The sequence below is a fragment of the Crocodylus porosus genome, unplaced genomic scaffold, assembly GCF_001723895.1.
Source record: "Crocodylus porosus isolate Cpor-Errol unplaced genomic scaffold, CroPor_comp1, whole genome shotgun sequence".
Classification (NCBI taxonomy): Eukaryota; Metazoa; Chordata; order Crocodylia; family Crocodylidae; genus Crocodylus; species Crocodylus porosus.
The window spans coordinates 154,352,198-154,378,994 of NW_017728906.1; the positions used below are offsets into that span (position 1 = coordinate 154,352,198).

At 45.0% G+C, this 26,797-nt stretch overlaps 1 protein-coding gene across 2 annotated transcripts in view; it reads left to right on the plus strand.

Moving 5' to 3' along the window:
- FAM124A (family with sequence similarity 124 member A) overlaps positions 1–26,797 on the plus strand; it is a 91,381-nt gene that overhangs the window by 61,295 nt on the left and 3,289 nt on the right. Inside the window, exons 3-5 of one of the 2 annotated variants that reach the window (XR_002100039.1) lie at positions 4,346–5,085; positions 14,501–15,367; positions 15,811–15,812. Coding sequence is in view for 1 of the 2 variants with exons in the window: in XM_019529977.1 (XP_019385522.1) it covers positions 4,346–5,085; positions 14,501–15,328 (1,568 nt within the window). In the remaining variant the exon portion in view is untranslated. Of the gene's footprint in view, positions 1–4,345; positions 5,086–14,500; positions 18,923–26,797 lie in introns of those variants that run through there. The other variant, XM_019529977.1, reaches the window with a different exon arrangement.

Sequence of the window (26,797 nt, forward strand, 5' to 3'; positions counted from 1 at the left end):
CTGCCATCGGAGGTAGTTCAAGCACCTACGTTAAACACCTTCAAGAGCAAATTGGATGCTTATCTTGCTGGGATCCTATGACCCCAGCTGACTTCCTGCCCTTTGGGTGGGGGGCTGGACTCGATGGCCTCTTCCAGCCCTAATGTCTATGAAATCTATGAAATACTGCTTTTCCATTAAAGCGAATTCTAAGGAATCACAGGAATGGTATTTCAATGCCAGCAGGAGGGAAAGGGGTTCACACAGGTGCAGAAAGAGGAGAGAGTTTACAAGACAATTAGAATGCGGTCCATACAATTAAAAGCTTGATTAGAATCCCTGCTCAGTCTAATTCGTTTGAGTACTGTTCCCACTCATGTTCAAAGACACATGGGCGATTTTGTAGTCCTAAATAAAGAGATCCATTTCAGCTGAGAGAGCTATAAAATAAATCAGAAGGTGTTTTATGCAGCTGTTTGGGGACTCTAATTAAATACATTTCTCTGGCATGCAGCTCCAAAAGAGCGAAAATGGCAATTTCTCCACTGTCCTCCAACCAGAAAGCACCCAGTATCAGCCCTGTCTGCTGTTAGACATTGGGCACATCTACACATGCATTAATGTGCTGTAATTACAGGTACTAAACTAAATGCACCATAAACAGTGCTACTGCGTATTAGCACCAGCACACACTTTTTAGGTGATGCTAATGTGCAGTAGACTAATTCTACTGTGCATTAGTGCATTATTACTTTTTTGTGCTGCACTAATGCACAATAGAATAAGTCTACTGTGCCGTTAGCATCTCATGTAGACATGCCCATTTAGGGCAGTTTTAGGCACTACATCATATTAAATTAATTTGTGTGTTTCAGAGGTAAGGATTTTTTGCCCAAATAGCTTTCCAATACCATGATTTTTGTGCTCCTTGCCATTATTGGTTTTCACTAAACATAAGATCTTCAGAAATTGACCTTTAAGACTCCTGAACACTCTAACCGGGTAGAAAATTCAAAAGGCAAGATGATAAAATAGAATTCCACTGGCTAAATTCTAAGTACAAAGCCAGGTGGCACAAATAAAATTAACAGCCTTTTAGTAGCTTTTATCCTGAAGATTCTGCATCCCTTTTTCCTACCCTTTAGTTTTCATTGTCTTTCATACTTTCATTTCATTCATTCTTTGAGTCATGGATTCTTTTTTTTTTCTATCTGTAAATGTACCCATTTTGGATACTACCAAGATATAATAATTGTAATAATAATAATAGTAGTAATATGTCATTTCTGATAAACTTTTCTAACTTTTAGTTTTTTGGGGTTTTTTGCAACTATTCCTGCATCAACCCATTACTACACTCTTTTAGGTGAGCGTGATCTAGGGGAAACAAGTATGACTGACTGAACAGTACTGTATTTATTTGAATATAAGGCAACCTTGAATATAAGACAACCCCGTAATGATTAGTTTCTATATATGGAAATTTTATAAATTTGTTATAATTTTCCAGGTATAGAATCTAATTATTGGAGGTTTGCTTTGAATTTGTTCCCCTCCCACTGCTACAGTAACGAAAATAATTCTGGGGCAGGGATGAGGTGGCCACCTTGCTTCTGCCCCCCAACTTTTTCCCCCTGCAGCCCTCTACCTCTTTACTGTCAGATCCTGCTCTCCCTAAGCACATGGAAGAGAGAGGCAAATCTGAAAACAGTGGGTGTGTCTACATAAGACGCTTTAATGCACATTAGACTAATGTGTAGTAAAGTATGACTGTCTACACATGCACAGCAATGACTAGGCAGTATATTAGTCTAATGTGCCGTTTTTCTAGTACCTGTAAATGCAGGTACTAGAAAAATAGTGCATTAACTAATACACTGTACCACACATGTAAATGCTGACTGGGAACAAATTGCTGTCCTGGATTGGTGTGATGCTGCCTTCTAGCCACATGGAGATTGGGACAGGTCCCAATATCTACATGGCTGGGAGGCAGCTGCTGGGCTACCAGGACAGATCTCAAGCCAGGAAAATCCCAAACAGGACAGTTTCCCCCACCACCCTCTGAAGCTCAGGGCTAAGCCCCCGTGCCCCCTGCCAGCCTGAAGCTGGCATCCAGGGGATCCTGGAGCTTCCCCTGGCTGCTGCAGGGGGACAGAATGGGGCAGGAGCAGTTGTGGACTGAGCTGCTCCTGTTGGGCTCAATTTGCTTATTAATTGCATGTGTAGACATGCCCACTGACATTGAAATAAACATGTCTGTAGTAATTTGCATATAGATAAATTACTATAGGTACCTATAGACTTAGTTCATTCAGAATTGATGCGTTTTACCTTTTCTGAAACTGCTGCAAGTTTTAGCACAGGTACACTGTAAACACACTTTTAAGCAACACTTTTGTACCTACTTTTATATATATATAGTATAAACTATGCATGATACTAATCCAAAGCTAAAAGGCTCAGAATTTACCATACAATCCATTGGGGTGGGCTTCAGCAGGGTCAATAACATTTCAAGCCATGCTGCCCCCACAGCTCAGCACTGCTTAGTATGTGAAGACACTCCAGATACTGCCCCCCCGCCCCAACAAAGGAACCATGTGTTAATAAGCTCCCCAGTGATGACAGGAACTGGGTGTTCTTGTCATGAGTCCTGGGATCCTCCAAAAATTTATATGCAGATAAGGTGCAGAGCAGTTTGGTCTGGCTCCACCTTATGGGCTAGGGACAGACATTACACACACACTGGTTTAAGTGATCAGAAACTGGTTTAAACCTATAACAGAACATAAGTTCTGTGCACATAAACCAGTTTCAAAATGGCTGAAACTGGATTAAGATAAACCTGGCTGAATGTAGTATCAGACTTAACCGATTTGTGTCAACCTGGTTTATGCAATGTCGGCCTCAGACCCCTTCCTTATTTAAGTTAAACCAGAGTCCCCCAGTATCCCAGATGCTTTGCAGCCCTGGGCTGTACTGTCTGCTTCAGAGAACAGGGCTGGCCCGCCCTTCTGTTCCCTAGCCAGAGCTTCGAGGGAGACTGCAGGCACAGCAGAATCTGCCTGGATTCCTCCCCGCCACTTGATGCTCAAGCAGGGATTCCCCCTCCCTCTCTCCCATCTCCCACAGCACGGACCCCAGCCCCACAGACCATAGGCATGTAATATGCTAGCTAATGCCGAGAGGTGTGTGTGTCTCCAATTTCACTGGGACAGGCAGACAGAACGGTGTCTGCTTAGGGTACTTCAGAGTTAACCAGCAGGCCAGCTGGTAATGTCCCTCCATTCCTTCCTTGGAAAAAGCTGTTTAAGAAGAGCTTGAACTAATGAGAGAGACTTTTGTTTTGTTGATGGGCTGATAAACATTGCTTAGACATTATGAAGAAGCAGGGAGAGGGAGATTGAAAAGCTCAGTATCATCAACAGATGCATGCACTGCACCTCCCACCCTTTGCCTCAGAGTGCTAGCTCGGGGCTGGGGTCTAGCAACGCTCCCAGTCCTTGAGCACCAACCTGGGAAAAGCCTGGGACTCCACAGGCAACATGGGATTTAAATCCCTCCCTAATTGGAGCATACTGCTGCAGCCTGGCCATGACCCTCTGCAGGTCAGCACTGTGGAAAGGAAAGGAAAGGAGGGCTGCTCTATCGCCCCCTGGCTTCTAGCCTGAGCCACTGCAGGCATGTGCAGCAGTCCAGAGGGAATGTCTTTTCAGTTGCATACTGATTCAATCTAGGCAGATTAGACTAACTTGCAAAGATTGAATCAATTTAGGCTCAGGGTTTTGAATGTCTCTCCCTACCCATGGAGGGCAAGGCCTCACTACTCATATACTACAGGCTGAGAGGGGGTGCCAGAGGGATTCTGGGTGAATTCTTTGGGGCCCCATTTGGGGATGTTTGCTAGACATTTAAGGCTGGTGAAAAAACAGGAATCATTGATAGTGGGAAAGGAAGGCACAGTTCAGCTGTAGGAGTAAAGAGGAAGTTGAAATGTATGCATGAACGATGCATGCCCCCAGAGGCTGGGGGGGGGGGGAAGGGGAACCGCCTGCACGTGTTTTATAGTCACACTCAATGTTGCCTACATTTAGTCAACTTCATAATTGACTTCCATTGCTGAGCACTTGCTACTTTTGGCAGCAATTTAATGATAAACAATGTATTTAATGAGGTTTCTTTATGTGTGAATGTAAGATGAGGAGCGTTTTTTTCCCATGCTGATTGAAGAGAGAAATCTTCTCTTGTGTTTGAGTAAATGCAGTATATTTTTTCTCCAAGGACTACATGAAGTCACTACAGAATGCAAAGTGTTTAATAAGTAATTTCAAAAACCTAATATTGACTTTTTTATATATATCAGGTGAACTTTCTGTGGAAGATGTACATGATCCTTTCCTCGTTAGTGTTCATATTATCACAGATCCAGGTGAATCCAAGGTTCTCCAACAAGCCATTGATAAGTTGTTAGCCTGGATCCATCCAGACCTCCAGCTATTCCGAGTTTCAGAAAGACGGATCGCAAGGAAGCGCAGGAAGTCTAGCAAGGCTACTGTCTCTCAGCCAGCCCTTGCTGTCATCTTGTTTCTACAGGAGGACTATGGAGAAGAACCAATTTTGCAGCTCCATGAAGCTTTTCAAAGACCACCATGGCATTATCACCATAGAGAACAAGTGCATGGCAAGTTCCTTCCATACTTACCATGCAGTCAGGACTTCTTCACTCTGGCCCAAGGGACCCCGCTGTGGGCCATCCGGCCGGTGCATTATGGGAAAGAAATTATCCGTTTCACCATATATTGCAGAAATGAGAACTTCGTTGACATGTTGAAGCTGTATGAACTAATCCTGAAAAGATCAGTGTGTCAGAAAAAGGCAGATTTCTGTGTCTTTACCATCTATTCCAACATGGATATAGACATTCAATTCTCCTTAAAAAGAATCCCCAAAGGCCAGATTCCAACACTGACAGAGTCCGCAGTACTGGAGTTCCGAGTAAAAGATGTTGGACAGCTTGTTCCTCTCTTGCCAAATCCTTGTAGCCCCATCAGTGAAGGCAGGTGGCAAACAGAAGACCATGATGGGAATAAGATCCTTTTGCAGGTAAGCTTTACCATCTTTAATTCAGTGTATGGTTGACCCTAAAAACAGCAAATGAAGAGTGAGACCTTTATCTCTGTGTCCAGACTGCCAGAGAGCAAAATATGCTGCTCAAAAGGGAGCTTATAAATTCTTTGTACGTGTCAACAAGTAAAAGGTAGGTAATGCTGTAGGTAATACTATGATCCTTGGTTATTGATAATCTCCGAGACTGAGATAAGGCAGCTGTAGAAAGGGGAAAGTTAGTTACCTGTCTAAATTGTGAACGGAGCAAATCTTTCAGTCTTTGACAACACAAATTATTTTCTTACGTAAGTGAGGTTGACAGACTGTACTTTAGTAAATGGTCTGGGAATATTTATCTCTTCTACAATATACTTATCAGATCTGGGAGAAAGATGAAAGGAGCAAAAAAAAAGAGTACCCAGCTGTATATGCTTAAAGAAAGACTTCATAGTGTTGACTAAAGAGGAACGGAAAACTCTCTAAAGACACCCATACAGTTTATCAAGCTGCTCAGATTCACAACAAGTGCTAGTGAGTTAAATAGAATATCCAATAAGCACTCAAAAACTGTGTGTTCCTCAACAATATATATGCAATCATTTGAACAGAGGCATGAAGGCATTAAGGAATGGTTGCTGTTCATCCATGTGCATTAAATCCACAGCTTCAGTAATATGAAGGGTTTATTGCACTTTTATTCTTCTGCATAACTGAAATAGAGAACCCGCTACTATGCTGGTAGGGAAGTAGTAATGCATGCCTCCCAGCACTGTCTACAAGGGTGCCTCAGTGGCTTTTCACAAAAAGAAATCAAGTAGCTTCATGTAGTAACTTCTTGTGCAGACTTAAGGATCCATTTCCCAGTACTAATTTCTTGAACCACAAAGTTCTGTTTGGTTTCAAATGTGTAGTAATCTTCCAGTGAAAATAACATGTAACACCAAGATTTCTGTAATTTCTACGCATGGTATGCAAGAAGAGAAAAATTAGATAAATAAAAATACAGCAATAGCTAAAGGAATACCAGACTGTGAGAACACAAGGAAGCATGAGAAAGAAAGTACAAATATTGATTAGAATGGTGTTTAATATCATAGAGAAGTAGGGCTGGAAGGGACCTCCAGAGGTCATTTAGTCCAACCTCCGCAGTAGGCAACCTAGTTAGTAGAAGGATAGTCAGTTGTTCCAGCCAAGAAATTAGATGAGTTCATTAAAGCCAACAGTCTGGGCAAAATGGAAGAACTAGAACTATTGGTACAGAAGATGTAACTAGATATTATAGGACTAAAAGAAAAAATAAGTAGCATGGCAATCGTTAGCAGGACATAGCTGTTGAAGAGCATGCAACTAAGGATAGTGGTAGGGTAGCGTTCTACGTTAATGAGGTGGAAGCTGGTAAAGAATCAAGTAGGGGATACATGCATAAAAACTGAATTTGTTTGGTTCAAAGTCATGTTGAGGAACTATGGTAAAAAAGGTACTATTTTGCTATCTGTATGGGTATACATGTAGACCCGTGACATTAGATTAGATATTAGATAGGGATTTCATCCCTATCTAAGGATGTTATTATTGAGATAACTAATACTGACACTTGTGCCACTTTAGGAGACTTTAATTTCCCAACTATAACTGGAGAAGAAACGCTACTAATAATAGTTAGTCCCAGTTATTCCTGGACATGATAGCAGAAAGATTTCTTTAACAGATAGTTACTGAACCAAGAAAAGGTGACAGCAATTTAGTGTCGAATCTGATAAGTAATAAGGGCATTATAGAAGAGCCGGGTATAGAAAATAGCTTTAGTTTGAGTGAGTGCAAGGTGATTCAGTCAAATTAAATGGAAAGATGAAGAAAATCAAGTCTGTAGCCTAAGTTTTGCATTTCTAAGGAGCAACTATTGAGAAAATATGGGAACTAGTTAGTGAAGACAGCTAAATTGAAAAGCTGAAGGATTTGACTGTGTGGAGGAGGCATAGCATTTCTTTGAGTCAGAAGTGCAAAAACCATCTGAAATTTGCATCTTAAGCAAGGGAAAACAACTTGAAGAGAAGGATGGATGACTGGAATGGAGAGCCTGTGATATGAGTGAAGACCAGAAAGGCTTGATCTGTTTATGAATGAAGGCAGAGAGGGGATTTGATTACTGTCTGTAAATACATCAAGAGCACAAGGCACATGGCAAGGCCAAAAGCATGTTTATGTTAGGAGACAACACTGACAAAAGAACAAGAGGGTATGAAGTACCCATGAATAAATGTATTCTGGAACAGGCTTCAGATGGGAATGGGAGGGGCAAAATACCCAACTAGGATTATTATGGAGCTTGATTACTTTATGAAAGGGTTTATTTGACATGGCTGACTGCAGTAGGAGGGGACTGCGTTTCTTGACCTGGGAGATATCTTCCAGTTTCATGTTTTTGTGACAATCATGGGTCGGGGAGGGGATTGTAAAACACTTTGGCTGCCTTCAGACATGCAGGCACACATGCTTTGTAGTGCCACAAACTTCTTTGCGGTGCTTCAAATCACACGCCTGGGATGTTAAGACATGCTCCACACGGTAAATATGCAGTGCAGGGGCAAAATTTGCTACTGAGATTTCCTGGTAGGAAAAAAAAAAAAGATGCTGAGAAAAAAAGCAGCATGGCACATGCTACAATACTGTGTTCCAAAACAAACAGAGACCTGGTCCTCCAGGGAGATGCTCTGGCTGCTGGCCAGAGCATCTCTACTATTTCATTTGTGCTCCAGCATGCCAGGAGCCAGGAGGAGCAGGGAAAGGGCAGTTTGCTTGATGCAGAACAATTTGTCCCTACCAAAGCACATGTGCACCAGCATATGCTGTGGCACAAATTTGTACCACTACTATTTGTGCCACTGTAAGCGCATGCCCCTGCACATCTGGATGTGGCCCCTCTTGCTATCACTACAGCATCAGTAATGAATTTTACCTTTCATCAGAATCACAGCATACTAATATTTTGTGGTTTCTATCTATTAATAAACAGAATATTTTGATTTCATGCATATGCAAAACAATACACGCACAAAGTTATCATTGATATCTCATAATAAAGGATACCTCTCTTAGTAATAAACAATTGGTGTTTAATATGCCTGGGATTTTAATATTCTTCAGTGATTAGCTTAACAAGATGTGACCTGTATGTATTTCCTAGGATACTTACAGGGTCTGGGACACTTGCCAACCACTCAGATTGCTCCATGTTCTTAACACATGTTGCAAATGCAATTATCAAGGAGCTCAGAGAAGATGGAAGCAAGGGAAAAAAATATTAGTGGACAAGACTGGGATTTATTACCACAGACACTAATTCTTTGTTTGCAAATAGAACAGCCCTAAAAATAAATTGTTTTGTCACAGTATCTTTCTTTGGTCTGCTTGCCCTAATTAACTCCAAGGGCCTCATCTTATTCTAGCTGAAATAAAGGCGAGAACTGCTGTTGGCTTTAGTGGGAGCGAGGTTAAGCTTATGATCAGTATTGCTTCTGACATGATTTTGATGTGTTGAGCTATAATTTACATGTAGTTTAATAAATAACTGTTAAGCATGCCAATGGGATTCCCAAAAGTAGACCTGGGAGTACAGATGTGTTCCATCTGCAATACATGAATTCATATCATGCATACTCCTGATAAATGCTGGCAGTGCAAAATTTTTGAAGACAAGAACTAGTATTAGAGCTACTGACCTAAATGAATATCATCAGATAAAAAAGGACCTAAATCTTGCACAGGACATCTGATTTTTATAGCTAGTAAAACGCATGCCATTATCTATGAATCCTCCTGTTTATCCCTCTCCTACATGAGCCACGAGAAGAACAGAATTGCCTGCTTGGCATTTGGCTTGTTCATACCACTCGCAGCTCTGTGTGAAGTCAGTGGCTATAATCATATCTCATGCTTCAGATGGTTGTATACAGGAGTCAGGAAGGATTTTTACACGTGTTTACACAGGCCACTGATTTCAGCTGAGGTATCTGGGTTCTCCTGTAAGTCACTAATGTATAACAAGATAAATATCTGTTTTAAAGAAGTAGATATTTTCTTTTCCTACACAAAACATTAAATACATTCTAACTATGAACACTCCTTGTCCACATCCAGACAAGCATGGCCATGTGGTATGTGGCACCACAGACACATCTGCGATGCCACATACTGCATGTTCAGTTGCTCTCTGCGCTGCAAGGGAGCAGTGCAGGGGAGATTTTTTTAATGTCTGCATATCCAGGAGTCAAAAAAAACCTGCGGTGGGGGGAAAAAAAAGCAGAGTGGCGCACACAGGAGCAGCCTTTGCTGCCAGCCAGGCTCTGCACAGCAGGATCACCGCTGCTGCAGCCCCAGGAGGCCCCCAAAACCCCAGGTAAGGCTGCTGGGGCCAACCAGCCTTCCGTACCCCACCCGGGGTAATTTGCCATGAGTCAGAGCTTGTATGGCATGGATGTTCCCCAGGGACAAGTAGTAGCAGCATAAGGTGTCCCACTGCTTGTTGTCCCCAGGGAAATAAACATCCACGCACGTGTGGACATGGCCCTGGAGTCTTCTCATCAGGGAAAGAGGTCCAAATAATGATATAAATACTGTAAATGGCTCTAACATTCACCAACAGTTATTTCCTTCCTTTTGTACTGTCTTCCAAGTCCTCCACAAATTTCTCTTGTAATATATAAAAGTTGTAATTCCCTATGGATCTACAGAGATTGCAGTAAGCAGGTTTTTTAAAAGATTCTGTTTTATCAGAAAGCTAATATGTTTCATCAGCAGCTGTTTTATTATGCGTATTCAGGCAAATGATTAGACGGCTTAACAGATAGTTCGCTCCCTATTTTGAAATTTAAATCAAAATCAACTTTTTTGTCCTAGAAGCTGAACAAGTGGTGTATCAATTTGTACACAGAGTCTTTGTTCTGTCAGATGGCTGGTCCTTTTCCAGCATAGATAGAGCTTTTGTTTCTGACAGAGGAAACACAGCTATACCAGGCAGTGCTTTGTCAGTTTGTAGTGAAGTAATGGACATTGCAAAAAAAAGAAAAGCCACCTATAGGGAGACTGAAGAGAAAAAAAAAAGGTTCAGATGATAAAATGTTGCTTCCAAAGACAGACAAAAGATTTGCCCCAAATGGAGAGACAAAGTTGTGAAGCTAAAGGGAACATCTGACATGCCCAAAGCTCTTACTTTCACTGTGTTCAGCACTCTTAGAGTCCAAATAACAGAGAAAGTCCAGTCTCTCTTGCTTCTTTCTCATGTTTCATTATTATGACCAATAACATTTGAGCCGGGCTTCCAGTACATGTTCAAGAGTATTTAAATGATACAAGAGTATTGAAATTATAAAGGCAGAAAGGAATGGTAACCTGAGTAGACAGCAGACTGCCTCTCCCTGTGTCAACATCAGTAGGCTAGAGTTGAAGGGGCACAGTTTAGTAGACCCGGCATAGGGCTGGGAACCAGTTTACCCAAGTTTTCAACCTGGCTAACAAATTGATTCCTTCTCTGATCTCTAGAAATTACAGAACATAGAGCTACATAAATTCTTATTAGGCCTGGTAATCCAACTCTCTACCAATGCAGGATTATCCTTTAATCTACATTTACTAGCATTTTATCCAGTCCAGTTTTAAAAATATGCCAAGACCTAGAGTTTCAAGTTCTTCACTTGGGAAATTATTGTACTGTGCTGACTGGCAGATTTTCCATGAGGGTGGTTTAAAGGGTTAAATCTTTAAAAGGCTTCCCAAATTGTTGCAGGAAATCTTGCATTTGCAGTCACCTATTTTTGCCCATAATATTAACAAAGGCATTTGAAAGTTCAGTTTATAAAGTGTAGATGCCATATAAATACCCATGCTAGCTCCACATGTGCTAATGTAACAGCTTGCACCTTCCTCGGATTCCAGGTGCGCTGCTGCCTGCAATCCAGGCCTCCATTTTAGCCAGCCCTTCTCCTCAGCTGTCTTTGCTAATCTCCCCTGGCATATTTTGATGTTACTCCATGTGCAGGCAGCTGAAGAGAAGGAGTATTTAGTTGACAAGTTTGTGGCTTTGCTGGTCTCTCTGGTACTCTTAGCTTTGCTTCCCTTTAATATCCAGTAAGTCCCCTGGGTTCTTCTTCCTATGCTAGTCTTTTTCTTTTGAAGATTATGTCTCTTTCAGAACAGGCTCAGGACACCTTTGGACTCTTTTATGGCCTGTCAGACCTCCCTCTATTTTCCCCAGGCTTAGTCCAGTCAGTTATTTTGGGTCTCTCCTCTTCCTGCTCCAACCATCGCTCCTGCCTTCTTCACAGCCAGAGCTCTTCTGCCTATTTGCTTCTGGGGCTCTTTCTATATACAGCCGTTGCAGAAGTGATCTCCTATGCAGCATAGGCTGTGTCTGCCACTTTAAGGTCTTGAGCAGGCTGCAGATCCGCCTGCAGGTGGAAACAGACCCAATCAGGAGGGTCACATGGCACCCAGGAGGCTGCCTGATTGGTGTAGGTCTCAGCAGTCAGGGTATAAGATAGGTCCTGAGAGCGGAGCTGGGGAGTTGCAACTGGGGAGCCGAAGGGTGAACATCTCCTGGCTGGAGCACTTCTGCTCTCAAAACATCTGGACGTCAGGGTAGGAACTGGGGGGATGGAGGAGGTTCCTGGGGACCCAGTGTGGGGTCCAGAGCCTTGAAAAGGGGGCTGAGTGCCTGTGACCGGCTGAGAGGAGAGCTCAGGACAAGCCCAGAGAGGAGCTGTATGTACAGGGGCTTTGTGAGAGATCAGGAAGGTTTGAAGACTGGTCCTAGTGCATGACCTGAAACTATACCCAGCTGGGGTTGGATGGTGTGGTGGGGCTACCTATGGCAGGGCATTCTCCAGGAAATGCCATACAAGTGTCTCCCCTGAAAAAAGCAAGAATGAGATGGTGGAAAGCCTCAGCCCCATCTGCCTTGCAGGTGACCCTGTGGAGGGAAAAGGCCAGACAGAAAAGCACACCACAGTGCAAGGGCAGCGTGTGGAGGGGCCTGAGAAGACAGACCAGTTTCAGAGAGAGGGCTAGCTGCTCAAGAACCTAGCCATAAAAACCTCAACTGGTCAATGCTGGGGCCAGGACCAGGACAGCTGAAGGGCAAAAGCACCCACAAAAAGGGATGGCCAGAGCCAGTTGCCTTGAGTCCCAACTGGCTTAGAGGCAAGGCCGGGGCCTGCAAGGCTTAAGGTCCCAGAGGGGGCCACTGCCAACAAGGGGTCTAAGGAGTTTGCAGCCCCAAATGATGGCAGAGGGTAGGCCGCCTGAGTAGGAGGGATCCAGGTCAGGGTCTGAATGTCAGACAGGAATATAGTGCAGCCCAGTGTGGGGCTGAAGCCATATAGTGATGCCATCTGTGAGGCATGGAACGTAGTGTAGGAGCAGTACGGAGCTGTGTATTATGCCCTTGGCATCAGGACACTAAATGGGTAGCCTCCCACCTAGGAACAACTATTTAACTTGGTTCCATCAAAGCTGTGGCAGGAAAGTCAGGTGGATGGACTGCCCTGGACAGGTGAAGCCGGTCCAAGCATTGGCCTGCCCAAGACAGCCCCCTGTCACACCTCCAGCCTGACTGATTCCTCCTTCTAGGGCCCCGTCCCTTCTTCCCTGTAATGGGCATTGAAGGGGTCCCATTACAGCAAGCTGTACAACAGAGACAGGCAATTATTTCAGGCAGAGGGCCGCTTACTGAGTTTTGGCAAGCCATCAAGGCCTGCAGGACAGGCAGCCAGGGGCAGATAAATATTAATTTTCTAAACTTTTTAGGGGCCTTGTGGGCCAGATATCATGGCCTGACAGGCCACATTTTGCCCACCCCTGCTCTAGAACTAGGAGTAGTGCTGCATCCAGACTACACATAGCACTGCTGAGAAACAGGGCTTGTTAGTCCAGGCTCGGGACCATGAAGATGCAGCTACACTGTTTCCAGTTCCAGAGTCAGCATGTGCAGAGCCAGACCAGGTACCAGTCTCTCTATGCAGTGCTTCCTTGTGCCATGTTGACTCTGATACATGAGCTAGCAAGTTGACAGGTCTCTCAGGATCTCTCTGCATAGCTTTCCATTGTGCTGTATAAACATATTCCCAATACCGGAGTACAGCTACTTTTACAAATGAGTAGACATGTGAAGTAAGTGTTTTTCAAACAGTGACCCTAAGAAGCAGAGTGTTTCAGACTAATGATATAAAGGCAAGCTTCTTCATGAAAGCAGTGCTATTAGCACCCTGATTCCACAATTGAGGTTGGAAGGCTGGGGAGAAAGGAGAAATTGATAGACATGAAGATTTTGTTCCTAGACAAGATGAGACAGATGATGACTTGGATGGATGTGTAGGGTCAGAAAGAAGAATGGAAGGTGAGGCAATTTTCAGAGAAACTGAGAAAATAAAGTTTCTGGGCTCTAAGCAGTGATCAAAACATAGCTTTCAAAAGAGAACGTGGCAATTTTCTCAACATCCTCAGAGAAAAAATGGAGAAAGAATAATAACGGTGTTTACCACTTCAATAGAATTTTTCACTTTCAGCTTTCTTTACTAAAGGAAGTACCACTGGAAATGTAGAGTATGGGTGATTCTAACAACAATGTAATTGCAATATGAGACATCCCATGCTTGCTGAACTTGTAGAATTTCAATCATTGGTTTCTTCCAGATGTAGTTTGTCTTCTAAGTAAAACCTATTAGTATCTTAAAAATCAGAACTGCAACGAACTCTGATTTGTGTTAATGAAGAATGTGGTGAAATGTAATAGCTCCAGCTGTTCTAATCCTACCAGTTTTGATCCATGCTTCTACACGCACATTGCAGGGATTTTTACCTCCCTTGGCTTTTGTTTTTTTCACATACTAGTAAGTGGCCAAGTAATCAATTGTTCTTTCACTGAATGTCAGATGAGACATACCCAAAAGTAAAGTGCTAGATTGAGTTCAGTTAGAAAAAAAACAAGGTGCCTCCGCAAGATTTTTTTGAGCTCAGGGTTTGAAGCTTCCTATATGGTATTATAGCTTTTAAAAATATCACCTAGAAAACTCTCAGAATGCACCAGAAAACTTTGCTATCACCATAATACTTTACAATTTCCCTTGTCCTCTAAGCAGTGTGTGCCTTTTTTAGGGACACGATCATTTGACAGATGTCACTTTACAAGGCAGAGGAAGTTTTAAGGCTCCACAACTATTAATCTTTGTTTTTTCCCACTGATCCTTTTAAATATTTGGGATTTGGGCACTGTGCTTTCTCTCTATTGTTAAAGTGAAGTGTTTACTGTGAATGCAGTAAGTGACAATCTGTGTTATAGTTACATGCAGCAAAATCGTCAGACTGCCAGCTGTATGTTAATGTCATCTTTCCTTTTCCTTTTTTTTTTAATCTCTTACAGCAAACATGCACTTGCTATACAAAGTCTACTAAGCAGAACAAGCTTCAGTACCCATCTTCATCAAGGGATTCCCACTTCACTCCTTCACCAACCTTCATACCTCACAGTCCCAGGCCTGCTGCTGACCAAAATAATGAGCATTCCCAGAGAGCTGGTCAAAACAAGCCACATCATGCAAATGGTCTTGGGGCCTCCCAGCAGGACCTGAAAAATGGTGACCAAGGAGACTTCACCCAAATCTCCAACGATGCCTCCAGGACCTCATGGTCATTTCAGCGAAGCAAGTCTCTCTTCTGCCTGCCCACAGTGAGCTCCTCTCCAGGCTCAGATTTTCTTCACTTCAGTGAACCAGCCCAGATTTTACGTACTGGGTCACCTGTAAATAAATTAAAAACATGGAGGTGCAGCCCCAAACTTAATATAGATGACCTGGAAGGGGTGCAGGAGACTGATGTGGACACAGGGATGAAGCTGTCCTTTTCAGATCTGTCCGTGGTCTCTGCATACTCAGCCCTTAATGGATTTTGCAGTGATTTGGAAGCTTCTCTTCCCTCCCAAAGGCGAAGGTTCAGTAAGTCCAAACAGGTGCTCTCCAAAGGAAGGCCACTCTCATTTATGTGCAATACCCTGGAGTTTTCTGGTGGTTCACTTCCTTCTCTTTCTGAGTGGTCTTTTGGCTCCTTCATGTCACATCCAGAATCCCCCTTAGCATCTCACTTCCAGCTCAAACAGTCACTGAGAACAACCCCTTGTTCTCTGAATGGCAATAAACCACCTGGAGGTATGCAGCCAGGTCCTCCAGCTAATGAAGAAGAATTCTACATCTGAGCCTTCTCTGTACTACACCCTTCATTGTAAATACATGCAGTGCACTTCTGCCTTCTGAGCAAGCTGGGCAGCTAAGAAACGTCCTTGCTCATTGCAGAGGGGAAGGTATTACACCAAAGTGTGCTAAATATTGGAAAGGGTGTCCACACAGCACAGAAACATGCATAATAATACAGGGTAAGATAGTGCCCACCAAATTCATACTGATAGGATGGTCTGTCTGTATTTAGTTCTTCCCATGGTCAGGCTGATGAAGGGTTTTGTCACTGATCTTTAGCCTGTGGTAAAGGAAGTGCTAAGAGTGTAATCCATCTTCCCCCAGCAAACAGCTGGAAAGACACTGAAAAGAAAGTGCAACTAAGAGCTGCAGTAACTTCTCTGAGAAGCACTCTGCTTGTAGAGAGCCTGATTTCCCTTTTTCCAAGAGGCTCCAGAATCAGCTAGACAGACTGGTAGAGTAGCTCCAGTGGAGTCAGACAAAGTGGTTGAGGGCCATGCGGCTCAGGCCACCTCCTTGGTCTCTGGGAATTTGCAGGTTTGGAGAGAAGCCACTTATCCATACCCTCAGGAAGAAGGAACCCACCACATACCCACCCTAGAGGAGTCAGACTGAGGGGAATCTGGGGTAGTTCTTCTCCGCATCTTCCCCAAAGTGCATCCCATTGTTTTTTTCTGATGGGAGGAGAATGGATTGTTAGGATTGATTGTTAGGACTGCAAAGCAGCTCCCTATTTGGGGGATCTGTTATTATTTTAGAGGTAAAAATCTATTTCATACAGAAGCTTAGCATGCCTGGTCCTAGCTCAAGAGCATTTGTGTCTGTGTAAAACACATTTCTAGCCAGACTTGTGTTTTTAATTTATCCAAAGGGGAAAATGCGTGGAGTTTTACTGGTTTGGGCTTTCTGGGCTTTCAAGTTAAAATATTGGCAAGCTATTCTGGTCTAATTATTTTTGGTATTTAAGGAAAAAATGTAACTGTATCAAGCGTTTCAAATTGCATCACGTGTCCTGAAAATGTCTTCCTGTGTTACAGTACTGGAACTGGCTACTGCCCTGACTTAGCCAGTAAGAGAACTTAGGTTAATGTAGTGCATATATATGTATATCTACACTTAATCCATAGACAAGAACAGTTACGTACAGCTGCAAAGTCATCCCTCTGATAAAGCAAGTACATCAGCATTAAAGAAGAAAAACTAAGCACCTGATATTACTCAGAAGAATATCCGGTTTTCAAAGCAAACAGCCTAAATAAAAAGTTACGCAAGAAGACTGGAATAATCTCCTAAACTACATTCTGGTCCCCACAGTAAATACACAGTTTATAACTTCCCACAAACCATATTTTAAAAAAATCCATCCCCATATAGGCTGAGTGAATTAAATCCAAATTTAGTTGTTATATATCAATTAAAGTCATTCCCCCAAATCCATGAAAGACTTGGAGTTCATGGGCAGGGCTGGATGAGGGATCAGGCAATTTAAGTCACTGTCCCTTGTTCATGCTGGTCAATCTTTTTTTGTCTCCCCCCACATTGACAGGGAGTGGCACCTCAGCCTTACCTACAAGTTTCCTTACCATTGTCAGAAACATGTGGAATACAAACTGTGTTTAATCCTCATTTTTTATATTATCTATATTCTAGATGCAGACATGCAATTGGGAATATCAGCATTTTTTTCACAGAGTAATTCAGGTTCACTTCTAGACTTAGTGAACTGCCCTGTTCAGAGATGGTTAGAAGTGGAAATAGCAGGAATGAGGGATGTGACATGGTATTCGTATATGCACCACTTCTGGGCCTGCTCCAAAGTCTCTAAGTCCATAAAAGTCTTTCTGTTGACTTCGGAAGGCTACAGGTAAGAGTAGTGCTACAAGCTTAATTCTCCACTGTCATCATTACTGTATGGTGTCATTTACACCTGGGCAAACCATGTATAAAACACCAGCAGCTGACAGTGATAGCAGTTTATGGCCACTTCACAGATGCCAATGCAAGGTACAATGTAGAGAAGAATTAGTTCCCATAGGTGTGAATCCATGCTTCAACACTGCTCTGTGTGTCAGTGCAAGGCTAAATGATGAAATAGGACCATGTATCCATTGGTCAAACCATTTTGACCAACAGCAGTTACTTCCAGAGATGACAATCAGCAAAAATGAGTTGGCTCAAACCAGTCAAAAAGTTCTAGCCTTCCTTATTTGGGGGGAAATTATCTCTTCTAAATTATTTTTAATAATACTAATAAAAATTGATCCATACATAGAATCAAAAAATTCTGTCAAAACCAGCTTCGGTTGACATGTTTGTTATTTCCTGAAACCATGCCAACATTCAGACTCCTGAATGTGGCTTATGCTGCTAACGGAGAAGACTTTGAAAATCCTGTTAATCTACAGTGTGCCTTATGACTGGAATTCAGGAGATCTGAGTGCAATGCCATGACACTGATGATGATGGGAGGCTGTAAGATAAGCACAAGAAAGGTCCTCACCAAGCAGCAACTGCTAGGCTCAAATGTGCTAACCCACACATGGGAATATCCAAGTTCCAGTCTGCACCACACAAACCATAACAGGAATGAAGCCAAATTAATTTCAACAGGCTCAGAACTGATATTGCCTCCAGTGGGTTTTTCTCTCTCTGTCCAAGTACTCCAATGCTGTTTACTCCTGTTTAACTAGAAATTCATGTTTTAATGATTTAATTTCTGTATGAATAATTCATGGTGCTTGTAACCAAATTTGCAGTGGCAAAATGTCTCACTGTCAGGGATAACAGTAATATTGTACTGACACCTTTTTTGCTGTAAAAGTAAAAGCCAGCTTTGAAGAGTGAACTGATGAAGGTAAGTTCCATTAATTCCCCTTTCCATCATAAGAAAGGGACCTGAACTGGAGATGCACAAGGTTCATTAGCATTATACTGACATGTTTTACTGTTAAATTATGAATAGCATCATAAGAAAATGTTGTCATGAAGGTTTACCTTTACCTTCTTTCCCTTTGCCATCCCAGAATTTTTTGCTTCTATTAAATAATTAGAAATCAAAAGTTAGTTGAACTTAAGCTTGTGTGTGTTCATTCATTAGACACACTAGACTCTGTGATCACTTTGGCTCAGACTTCAGAATAAACTCTATGTTAGATGTGGGCACTTCAGTTCTGGGTACTGCTTATCCATACAATAAATATGAAATAAACCCAACCCTAATTATTAGGCCTGTGCCTTATTTTAGCTTCAGATTTATCTCTACAGATGAGATCTTATTTCTCCTTTTCATTTTTTATTTTTACCCTGTTAAAGCTGAAGGTTATGATTAATGTTTTTAGACCCTATAGACATTAATCCAACTCAGTTTGTCACCTGGATTATAACAACACTTTCCTTTTATGTCCTTAACCTTTGGTCTTTGTCCAACATATACACCACAAAAGTAAAGTCTCCCTCTCTCTCTCTCACTCTCCACCCCCACCTCCCTCCCTCTGCACCACCCTCACCTTCCCCTATCCCCATCTATCTATCAGTAGGAGATTGAGCACATTCTAGAATTGAACAATATATGCAAAAAAGAGCTTTATATTCAATTGCATTGGTTTACATTGTGCTGTTGCAGAAATAGGCTTTGCATTCTGCTCTAAATATGCAGAGGTTTTTGGTCACCCTGATCACCTGGGATTTGTGTTCAGAGTCAGTGTCCTGAACATTGGAAGATGATTGTTCCATGGGTCCAGTGCAATCCCATTACAGGAGGGATTCTTGTTGAGGAATTCAAGATAGCCTTATAGGGCGTGTCCAGACGTGCATGGACATTTGGTTCCTTGGGGACAAGTAGCAGTGGTGCATCTTGTGCTGCAGCTACTTGTCCCCAAGTAATGCCTGTGCTGCATACGCTTTGGTGCGCAGCAAGTTACCCCAGGGGTGATAGGAGAGGCCAGGGCCAGCACTGTGCAGCCTAACCTAGAAGCCTCCCGAGGTTGCAGCCACAGCAATCCTGCCAGGTGGAGTCTGGGGGTGGCCCAGTGGGTGGCCCAGCTCCACTTTTCAGCAGTGCATGCTGCCCAAGCGTGCGCTGCTTCGTATTTTTTTTCCTGCAGTTTTTGGGTTTTTTTTACTCCCGGATATCCTGGGGTCCTAACATGTTTGCAGTGCCACACACCTCATGACTGTGCTCGTCTGGTCATGCCCATAGGGCACATCCTCACGAGTAGGAATGTACTTTCCCTGGGGACAACTAGCAGCAGCACTTATTTGTGCCATTGTTAGTTGTCCCCAGGGAATGTCCCTGCATGTGCACTCTGGTGCATGGCAAGTTGCCCTGGGTGGGGCACCTAGGCTAGCCCCAGCATCCTTACCTGGGGTCCTGGGGCCCTCTCAGAGCTCCAGCAACAGCGATTTGGGCATGCGGAGTCTGGCTGGCAGCCAGAGGATGGCTGGTTCCAGTTTTGGGCAGCACATGCTGCTGCCATGTGTGCCGCCCTACTTTTTTCTGGCATGGGTTTTTTTTGACACCAGGATATTAGCAGCATGGCAAATGCCTGCATGGGTGGCACCGCAAACCAAACATGCACACCCATCTGGACGTACCCATAGAAGGCTTTGAAGATGAGGGCCAAAACTTTTAATTTGTCAGGGAACTGGTGAAGAAAACAGAGCACTGTAGTGGTATGTTTTTATCAAGATCTGAATATGCTGTGGGGGCTGCACTGCTGTATTCTGAATTACAGTTTAAGGTCCATGACTTTATACCTATATACACAGCTTTACAAAGCTTTATAAATAGTCAAGGCTTACGGCTGCTAATCTATGGATCTCTTTGACAAGGCCTGGCTCAGACAGGACAAGGCCTCTGCCTCAGGCCTTAATTCTTGCTGGTTCCCAGAGATAATAGGAACTGTCTCTATCATGTGATTTCTGGCATGCCAAGGGGCAATTTTTTGTTTGGAGCTGCCGGTTCTGTGACTGAGGGGGTGCATAGACCTTCAGATCACAAGGATGATTTCGCTAGATTCTTCCTACCTCTCTGCTAAAATTCCCCCACTCCCCTCTTCTGTTCTGGCACAATTCATCGGAGAGCTAATGAGGGAGATGCAAAGAGTGGACACCTTGGTGTCTGAGGGTCGATGGTCATAGTTAACAGGAGGTTATGTGGGAGCATGATCAGAGTGGAATTGGGTTCTCTGTCTCATGCTCTTGTGATGGGCAGGGCTGACTTGCAAGGATATCTTTGACTCAGTCTGTGAGTTTCTGGGACATTATTATAGAGGATTCGGGACTTGTGCCTAGCACTTTAGAAAATTATTGTTGCTCTAATCTACAGTGACTTCAAGTCTTATTAAAAATATACCCTAAAACTGTAGATGTCTGCTGCTTTCTGTCATTATAACTTTTTACATGAGTGTTTACACTGCAGCAACTGTTCAGTTAGAACTGTGATGTTCAACTTTTGGTCCTGTGGGCTGGTTGAGTGGCACAGGGCAGTCTGCAAGCTAAATCCTGTGTATGGGGACTGTCTGCAGGTCTGGGCCAGTCCTAGGTTGGTGTAGAGGTCAGTCCCCGGGTACAATCTGGCTTATTGACCTGGCCCTGCACACTGGATCCAGCCACGCACACCAGCCTGATACTGTGCACAGCCAGATCTTGTGTGCTAGGCCTGGCCGCATGTCAGCTCAACCCTACACGCCACTCAGCCCCATGTGCTGGATCCAGCTAGGAAATGACCCTTCATGCCAGCATGATCTAGCACACAGGGCCACATCATCGGGCCATGAGGGTTCCCCCTGAGTTCGGAAATTTGGTGGCAGGCGAGATAGAAGTAACACTACCACCACTCCCCTGCTATTAAATTTTCAGACCCATAAGGAGACCCATGGCCCAGAGGTTGGGCACCATTGAGTTAGAATCATTGCACTGTGGTGTGATGTCTGCTTTAACAATGTGAGATGTGCTGGAAAGGAAATGGACATAGTTTCATAGTTGGTAGGGTCAGAAAGGACCTGAGCAGATCATCAAATCTGACCCCCTGCCATGGCAGGAAAGAGTGCTGAGGTCAAAGACCCTGGCTAAGTGATCATCTAGACACCTTTTGAAGACCCCCAGGGTAGGAACCAGCACCACTTCCTTTGGAAGTTGGTTCCAGATCCTAGCCGCCCTGACTGTGAAGTAGTGCCTCCTGACATCTAGCCTGAATCTACTCTCCGTCAACTTACGGCTGTTATTCCTTGTTACTCCAGGTAGTGCTCAGGGAAACAGGGACTCTCTCATTGCCTGCTAGTCTCCCTTGGCCAGTTTATGGACGGCCACCAGATCCCCTCTCAGCCTTCTCTTGTGGAGGCTGAACAGGTTCAGGTCTCATAGCCTCTCCTCCTAGGGCCTGCCCTGCTGCCCCCTGATCATGCGAGTGGCCCTCCTCTAGACCCTCTTCATGTTGCCCACATCCCTCCTGAAGCGCAGTGCCCAGATCTGATTGCAGTACTCCAGCTGTGGCCTGACCAAGCTCACACAGAGGGGGAGGATCACTTCCTTGGACCTGCTCGTGATGCATCTGTGGATGCATGACAAGGTGAGTTTCGCCTTGCTGACTGTGTCCCCACAGTGTCGGTCCATGTTCATCTTGGAGTCTATAATGACTCCAAGATCCTTTTCTGCCTCTGTGCTGATGAGAAGGGAGTTCCCCAGTCTGTAGGTATGCTGCTGGTTCTTTCTCCCTAGGTGCAGTACCCTGCACTTGTCATCCACCCACCTGTAACCTGTCCAGATCCAATTGCAGCCTGTCCCTCCCTTCTAGTGTGCCCACTTCTCCCCACAGCTTAGTGTCATCTGCGAATTTGAACAAGGTGCTTTTCACCCCCTTGTCCAAGTCACTGATGAAATTGTTGAACAATTTGTTGAACAACTGTTGACCAAGCCCTGGGGGACCCCACTGCCCACATCCCTCCAGGTCGAAAATGACCTATCCACCACCACTCTCTGGGTGCAGCCCTCCAGCCAGTTGGCAACCCAATTGACTCTGTAGGCATTGACACCACATTACTACAGTAAACCAAGCACTCAAGGGCCCAATTGTTGGGCCACTAGGTGGACTTAAACACCTAAGTGCAATACTGTTCCACGTTGTTTAAGCCTGCTGAAAATCCAATAATGCATCTACTTTTGTGATACACAGTCATTTCATCCTTAGATTGAGAAGGAGGACTCATCCATATTATGTATTTTTTTATCAGTTTTCCATGGACTTGAGTAAGATGGAATAGGATCATACTTAAGCATCTAGGTCCACCTACATGTCTACAGGTTTGTCTAAATTATGTAGTTTATCCCCACCATGCCCCCTGCTTCCAGCCTGGGCCACCAGGCTGACAGGGGGAGGGGGAGTTAAACTCCATCCCTGGTATGCGGGGGACCCAAGCTCAAGTCTACCTGGGGAGGCAGCCCCTGCTAGGCTTTGCCCTCCTCCCACACCCCATGGAGAGTGGGGGGCACGGAAGGCCACAACACTGGGCCAGCAGGCGGAGGTGGGAGAGGGGTTTAAATCCCCTCCATGGCTGCACGGGATTCCAGCCCAGATCTTCCTGAGGAGGGTAGCTCCTGCCAGGGTTTTGTTTTCCCCACTCGAGCAAAGAGCAAGTTTTGTGGCCATGCCCCACCCTGGGCCTGCAAGCTGAGGGAGAGGGAACAGGGTTTAACCCCCCCTCCCTGGCTGCACTGAACTCCAGCCTGGGCCTTGGGGGGACCCCCCTGCCAGGCCCCTGTCCCTTCCCTGCTCAACTGGAGAACAGGGTGCATGGCCATGGCCAAACATGGGGCTCATATGCTGGGGCAGGGAGGAAGGGAGTTTTAAAATCACCCCATGACCCCAGACCCCAGCCAGAGTTTGCCTGGGGAGAAGCAGCCTCTGCCAAGCTTTCCCCCTTCCAACCTGCTTGAGCAGAGTGGGGGCATGGCTCTGCCCCAGCCCAGGGCTGGGAGGCTGAGGCAGGAGGAGCAGGGTTTAGACCCACTCTGTGGCTGCACAGGACCCCAGCTGAGATCTGCTTGTGGGGGGCTGTCACACTTCTGCCCCACACACCCTGCTCAACCAGGGCGGGGGTGGGAAAGGCAGCCCCCACCAGGGTTTTCACCCTCTCTTTGCTGGAGTGGAGATTGGGGATGGGAGAGAGGGGGATGAAGCCACAACCCGGCCCAGGTCTGGCACACTGAGTTGGGGAGGGAAGGAGTTTAAACCTCTTCCCTGGACTGCATCATCAGCCAGGGGCTGATGGGAGGGGTTCAACCCCCTCCTCCTGTAAGCCTGACAGCCCCAGGCTCATGGTGGAAGGGACGGCAAAAGCCTAGAAGGGGCTGCCCCCAGTAGGCAAACCCCAGCTGCGGTCTGGGGTCTCCCTCCCCTCCACCTCAGGGTGCCAGCCACAAGCCACATCTAACCACACCCTCCTCCCCCTTAACTGGAGCTGCAAGTGGGGAAAAGCCAGGCAGGGGCTGCTCTTCTCCCACCCCACTTCACCTCAGACTGCCGGTCCCTGCCGGCATCTGGCACACCCCTGCCCCCTCCACTGGAGCAGTGAGTGAGGGAAAGCCAGGCAGGGGCTGTTCTGCATCTGCCAGGCTGACCACAGGGAGATCCCATGCCCCCTACCTCCCTCTTCCTCATTTTGCTGGCCATTCCCCACCCCTGCTTTCCACTCCAGCAGTGACTGAAGGGAAAAGCCTGTGAGGTGCTTCTCTGCCCTACCTGTGGTCCAGGGCCAGGTTTCCCACCCTCAGCCCTGCCTGTACCCCTTTCTCTGCTAACCAGAGCAGCAATAGTGCTCCAACTAGGGACCATAGGGGCCAGGCCAACCTTGCTCCGCCAGAGCAGACAGCACAGGCCAGCCCAAGGCTGCAAAGCATCCTGGGATGCTGGGGGACTCTGATTTAACTTGAACCAGGAAGGGGTCTGGGACAGAAGTTCCATAAACCAGTTTGATCTCAATCAGCAAAATCTGATACTACATGTAACCAAGGTTTATCTTGAACCAGTTTTGGCCACTTTGAAAGTGGCTTGTGTGCACTGAACTTCTGTTCTGTTACAGTTTCAAATCAGTTTCTGATAACTTAAACTATTTTTTGTGTGACTTCTGTCCATAGCCTAAGGTGCCACCCTGCCCTACCTTCCACCTGACTTCAGACTAACATGGCTACCAACCTTGGTGACCGTTAGGGAAATTCCTACTGCAAGTCTAGACTAATAGCTGTCTCCAAGCATTCAGGTACCTCCATGTCTGCAAAGTATTTCAGTGTGATAATTGATGAGATCAAGGTTTCTGCAGAGGGTATTACCAACTCTGCCTTCCTTGCTTGGGATGTAACTGAGTTGGATGTATAAAAGCTGCTAGTGCCATCTGGTGGTTATTCTGAAAACTATGTTACTCTGATGCAAAGGTTTAAACAGCAGCAACAAAACCATCGCCGTTCATCATAGAACTGTGGGGCTGGAAGGGACCTACACAGATCCCCATGATCACTGAAGCAGGATCCACTACTAGATTCTTTTCTACATGCCTACCCCTCCATGAAGACAGGTGCTACTTTTTCCCATTCACTTCACCTGTTTATCACCATTTGAGAACTCAACATCCACCTTTGTCACAAAAAAGCGCTGATCTATCTGAAAATAAGTGCTGTGGGAGGACATTTGCCTCTAAGAGCAAAAGTAGGCAATCATTCTATCGCTGTACAAACCAGAGCCAGCTCCCATCACAGTGCATTAGTGCAGCATTTCATTATTCTGTGCTTGCAGATCTGGAGATAAGCATGCATTCTGCCACTCTGTCCTCCTGTTCATCCTTTAAGCACAGAGCCACTGACAGAGCAGCCTGATTGGTTTACAAACCAAAGCTGCTGTGACTTAGATTTGGAAGCTGACATGTTCTTTCTTGCTCCTGTGCCATGTCTGGTGGGACGTGTAGAATGTTACACTAATGGCAATAAATTTTCAAATTTCAAAGTCATGCTTGGGATTGAGCTGCGTATCTGCTGGCACACTCTACCTGTAGTAACAAAAGGTTGTCCTGAATCTCATTTTTTGCAGCTAAATAAATATCCTGGCAGCTATAGCACACACTTTCACGCTCTCTCTTTTTTTTTTTTTAACAAAAGCTTTAGCCTTCCTGGTACACAGACAAGTCACTACATGTAGCCAATACACTGCTGTATTCTTAAATCTGCCCAGTCCTACTTCAAAGCACTTTTCTACAGAGTTGTGCTGAGAGTGACAGGACACCTAGAAAGCCACATACTTTAGGAATAGAAGATCAGCTTTATCAAGGGAAGACCAAGAGGCTGTTTTATACAACTGTTATTATTCTGGATCTGGTTCACCCAGGGGGATGAATTATATATTTTTTGTTTGTCTTAAAATCTGGATCTTTTAACGTGCTGCAATGAATGTGCATGATAACTATGGAAGAAGTTGGGGGCTAAATTGGTGAAGTGGAAGAGCGCGTAGCATTGTTTTCCATGCCAGGACTGTGAATTTTCCATGTTTAGTTTTGTTACAAGAAAAACAAGCATCAGCCCCTGGCTATGGAGCTCAGCAGATGGTTGCATAATTTACCTTTCAGCCTCCTCACCGCAATTCCTTTTTCTGTGCCACGTAAGTCCACAAAAATGTTGCCTCTGCCCTTCAGCTTCTCTCCCTTTAATTTTGCTCCATTGCCTTCCTCTAATTGTTGTTCTGTGGTTTCCCCACAAGGAGGGGTGGGGTTGGGATTCCTTTGCTTGTTCCCACGCTGCTGCCCTTCTAGGCACCAAGCACAAATCCATGAGACAGGCCATCTTTCTGCACTGATGGACACAGCAAGGGCAGGTGCACTTACTGGCCTGACCAGGCATTCCCTCTGAGCTGTGTAGGGCAGGGAGGGGTTTGCATGCACCACTAAGGGGGCTATCTACCCAGTTAAGTATGATGCCTGGAGCAAGCTGCTCCTATAACTTTGTGAGAGGGGAGATGGTGTTGCCAATTAAAATTGCAAGATAAATGGATCTCCCACAGCAGCACATGAATCTACTAAAGCCAGCTTGCATGGGCACACCTTGGGGAAAAGGCAGCACCTGTCAGAACCCCTGGGCCCCACTGCCCTTCCAGGTACATTAGACAGTGAAGGCCCCTCCACCCCTAAGCCATGTGAGCTGGGGAAGAAGGAAATTCCAAGGGGGAAATAGCCCCTTGCTATAGAAACTGAGCAAGAGCATATGCTGAACTAGCAGCAGGGCCTAGTGGTAACAGTGCCAGCCATGGCATTTCTACAGGTTTGATCAGATCTTCTCTGGCTGTTCTATCTTTGCAGCTTCTACTTTCCCTCCACTCTCTTTGCGTATGCCATTTATCCCATGATCACCTCTTGGCCAAACTGCCCAGTTGTGGCCTTGGCTCCACCACGATCCGCTGGCTGGGAAATTGGCTTCGTGGTCGGACCCAGAGGGTT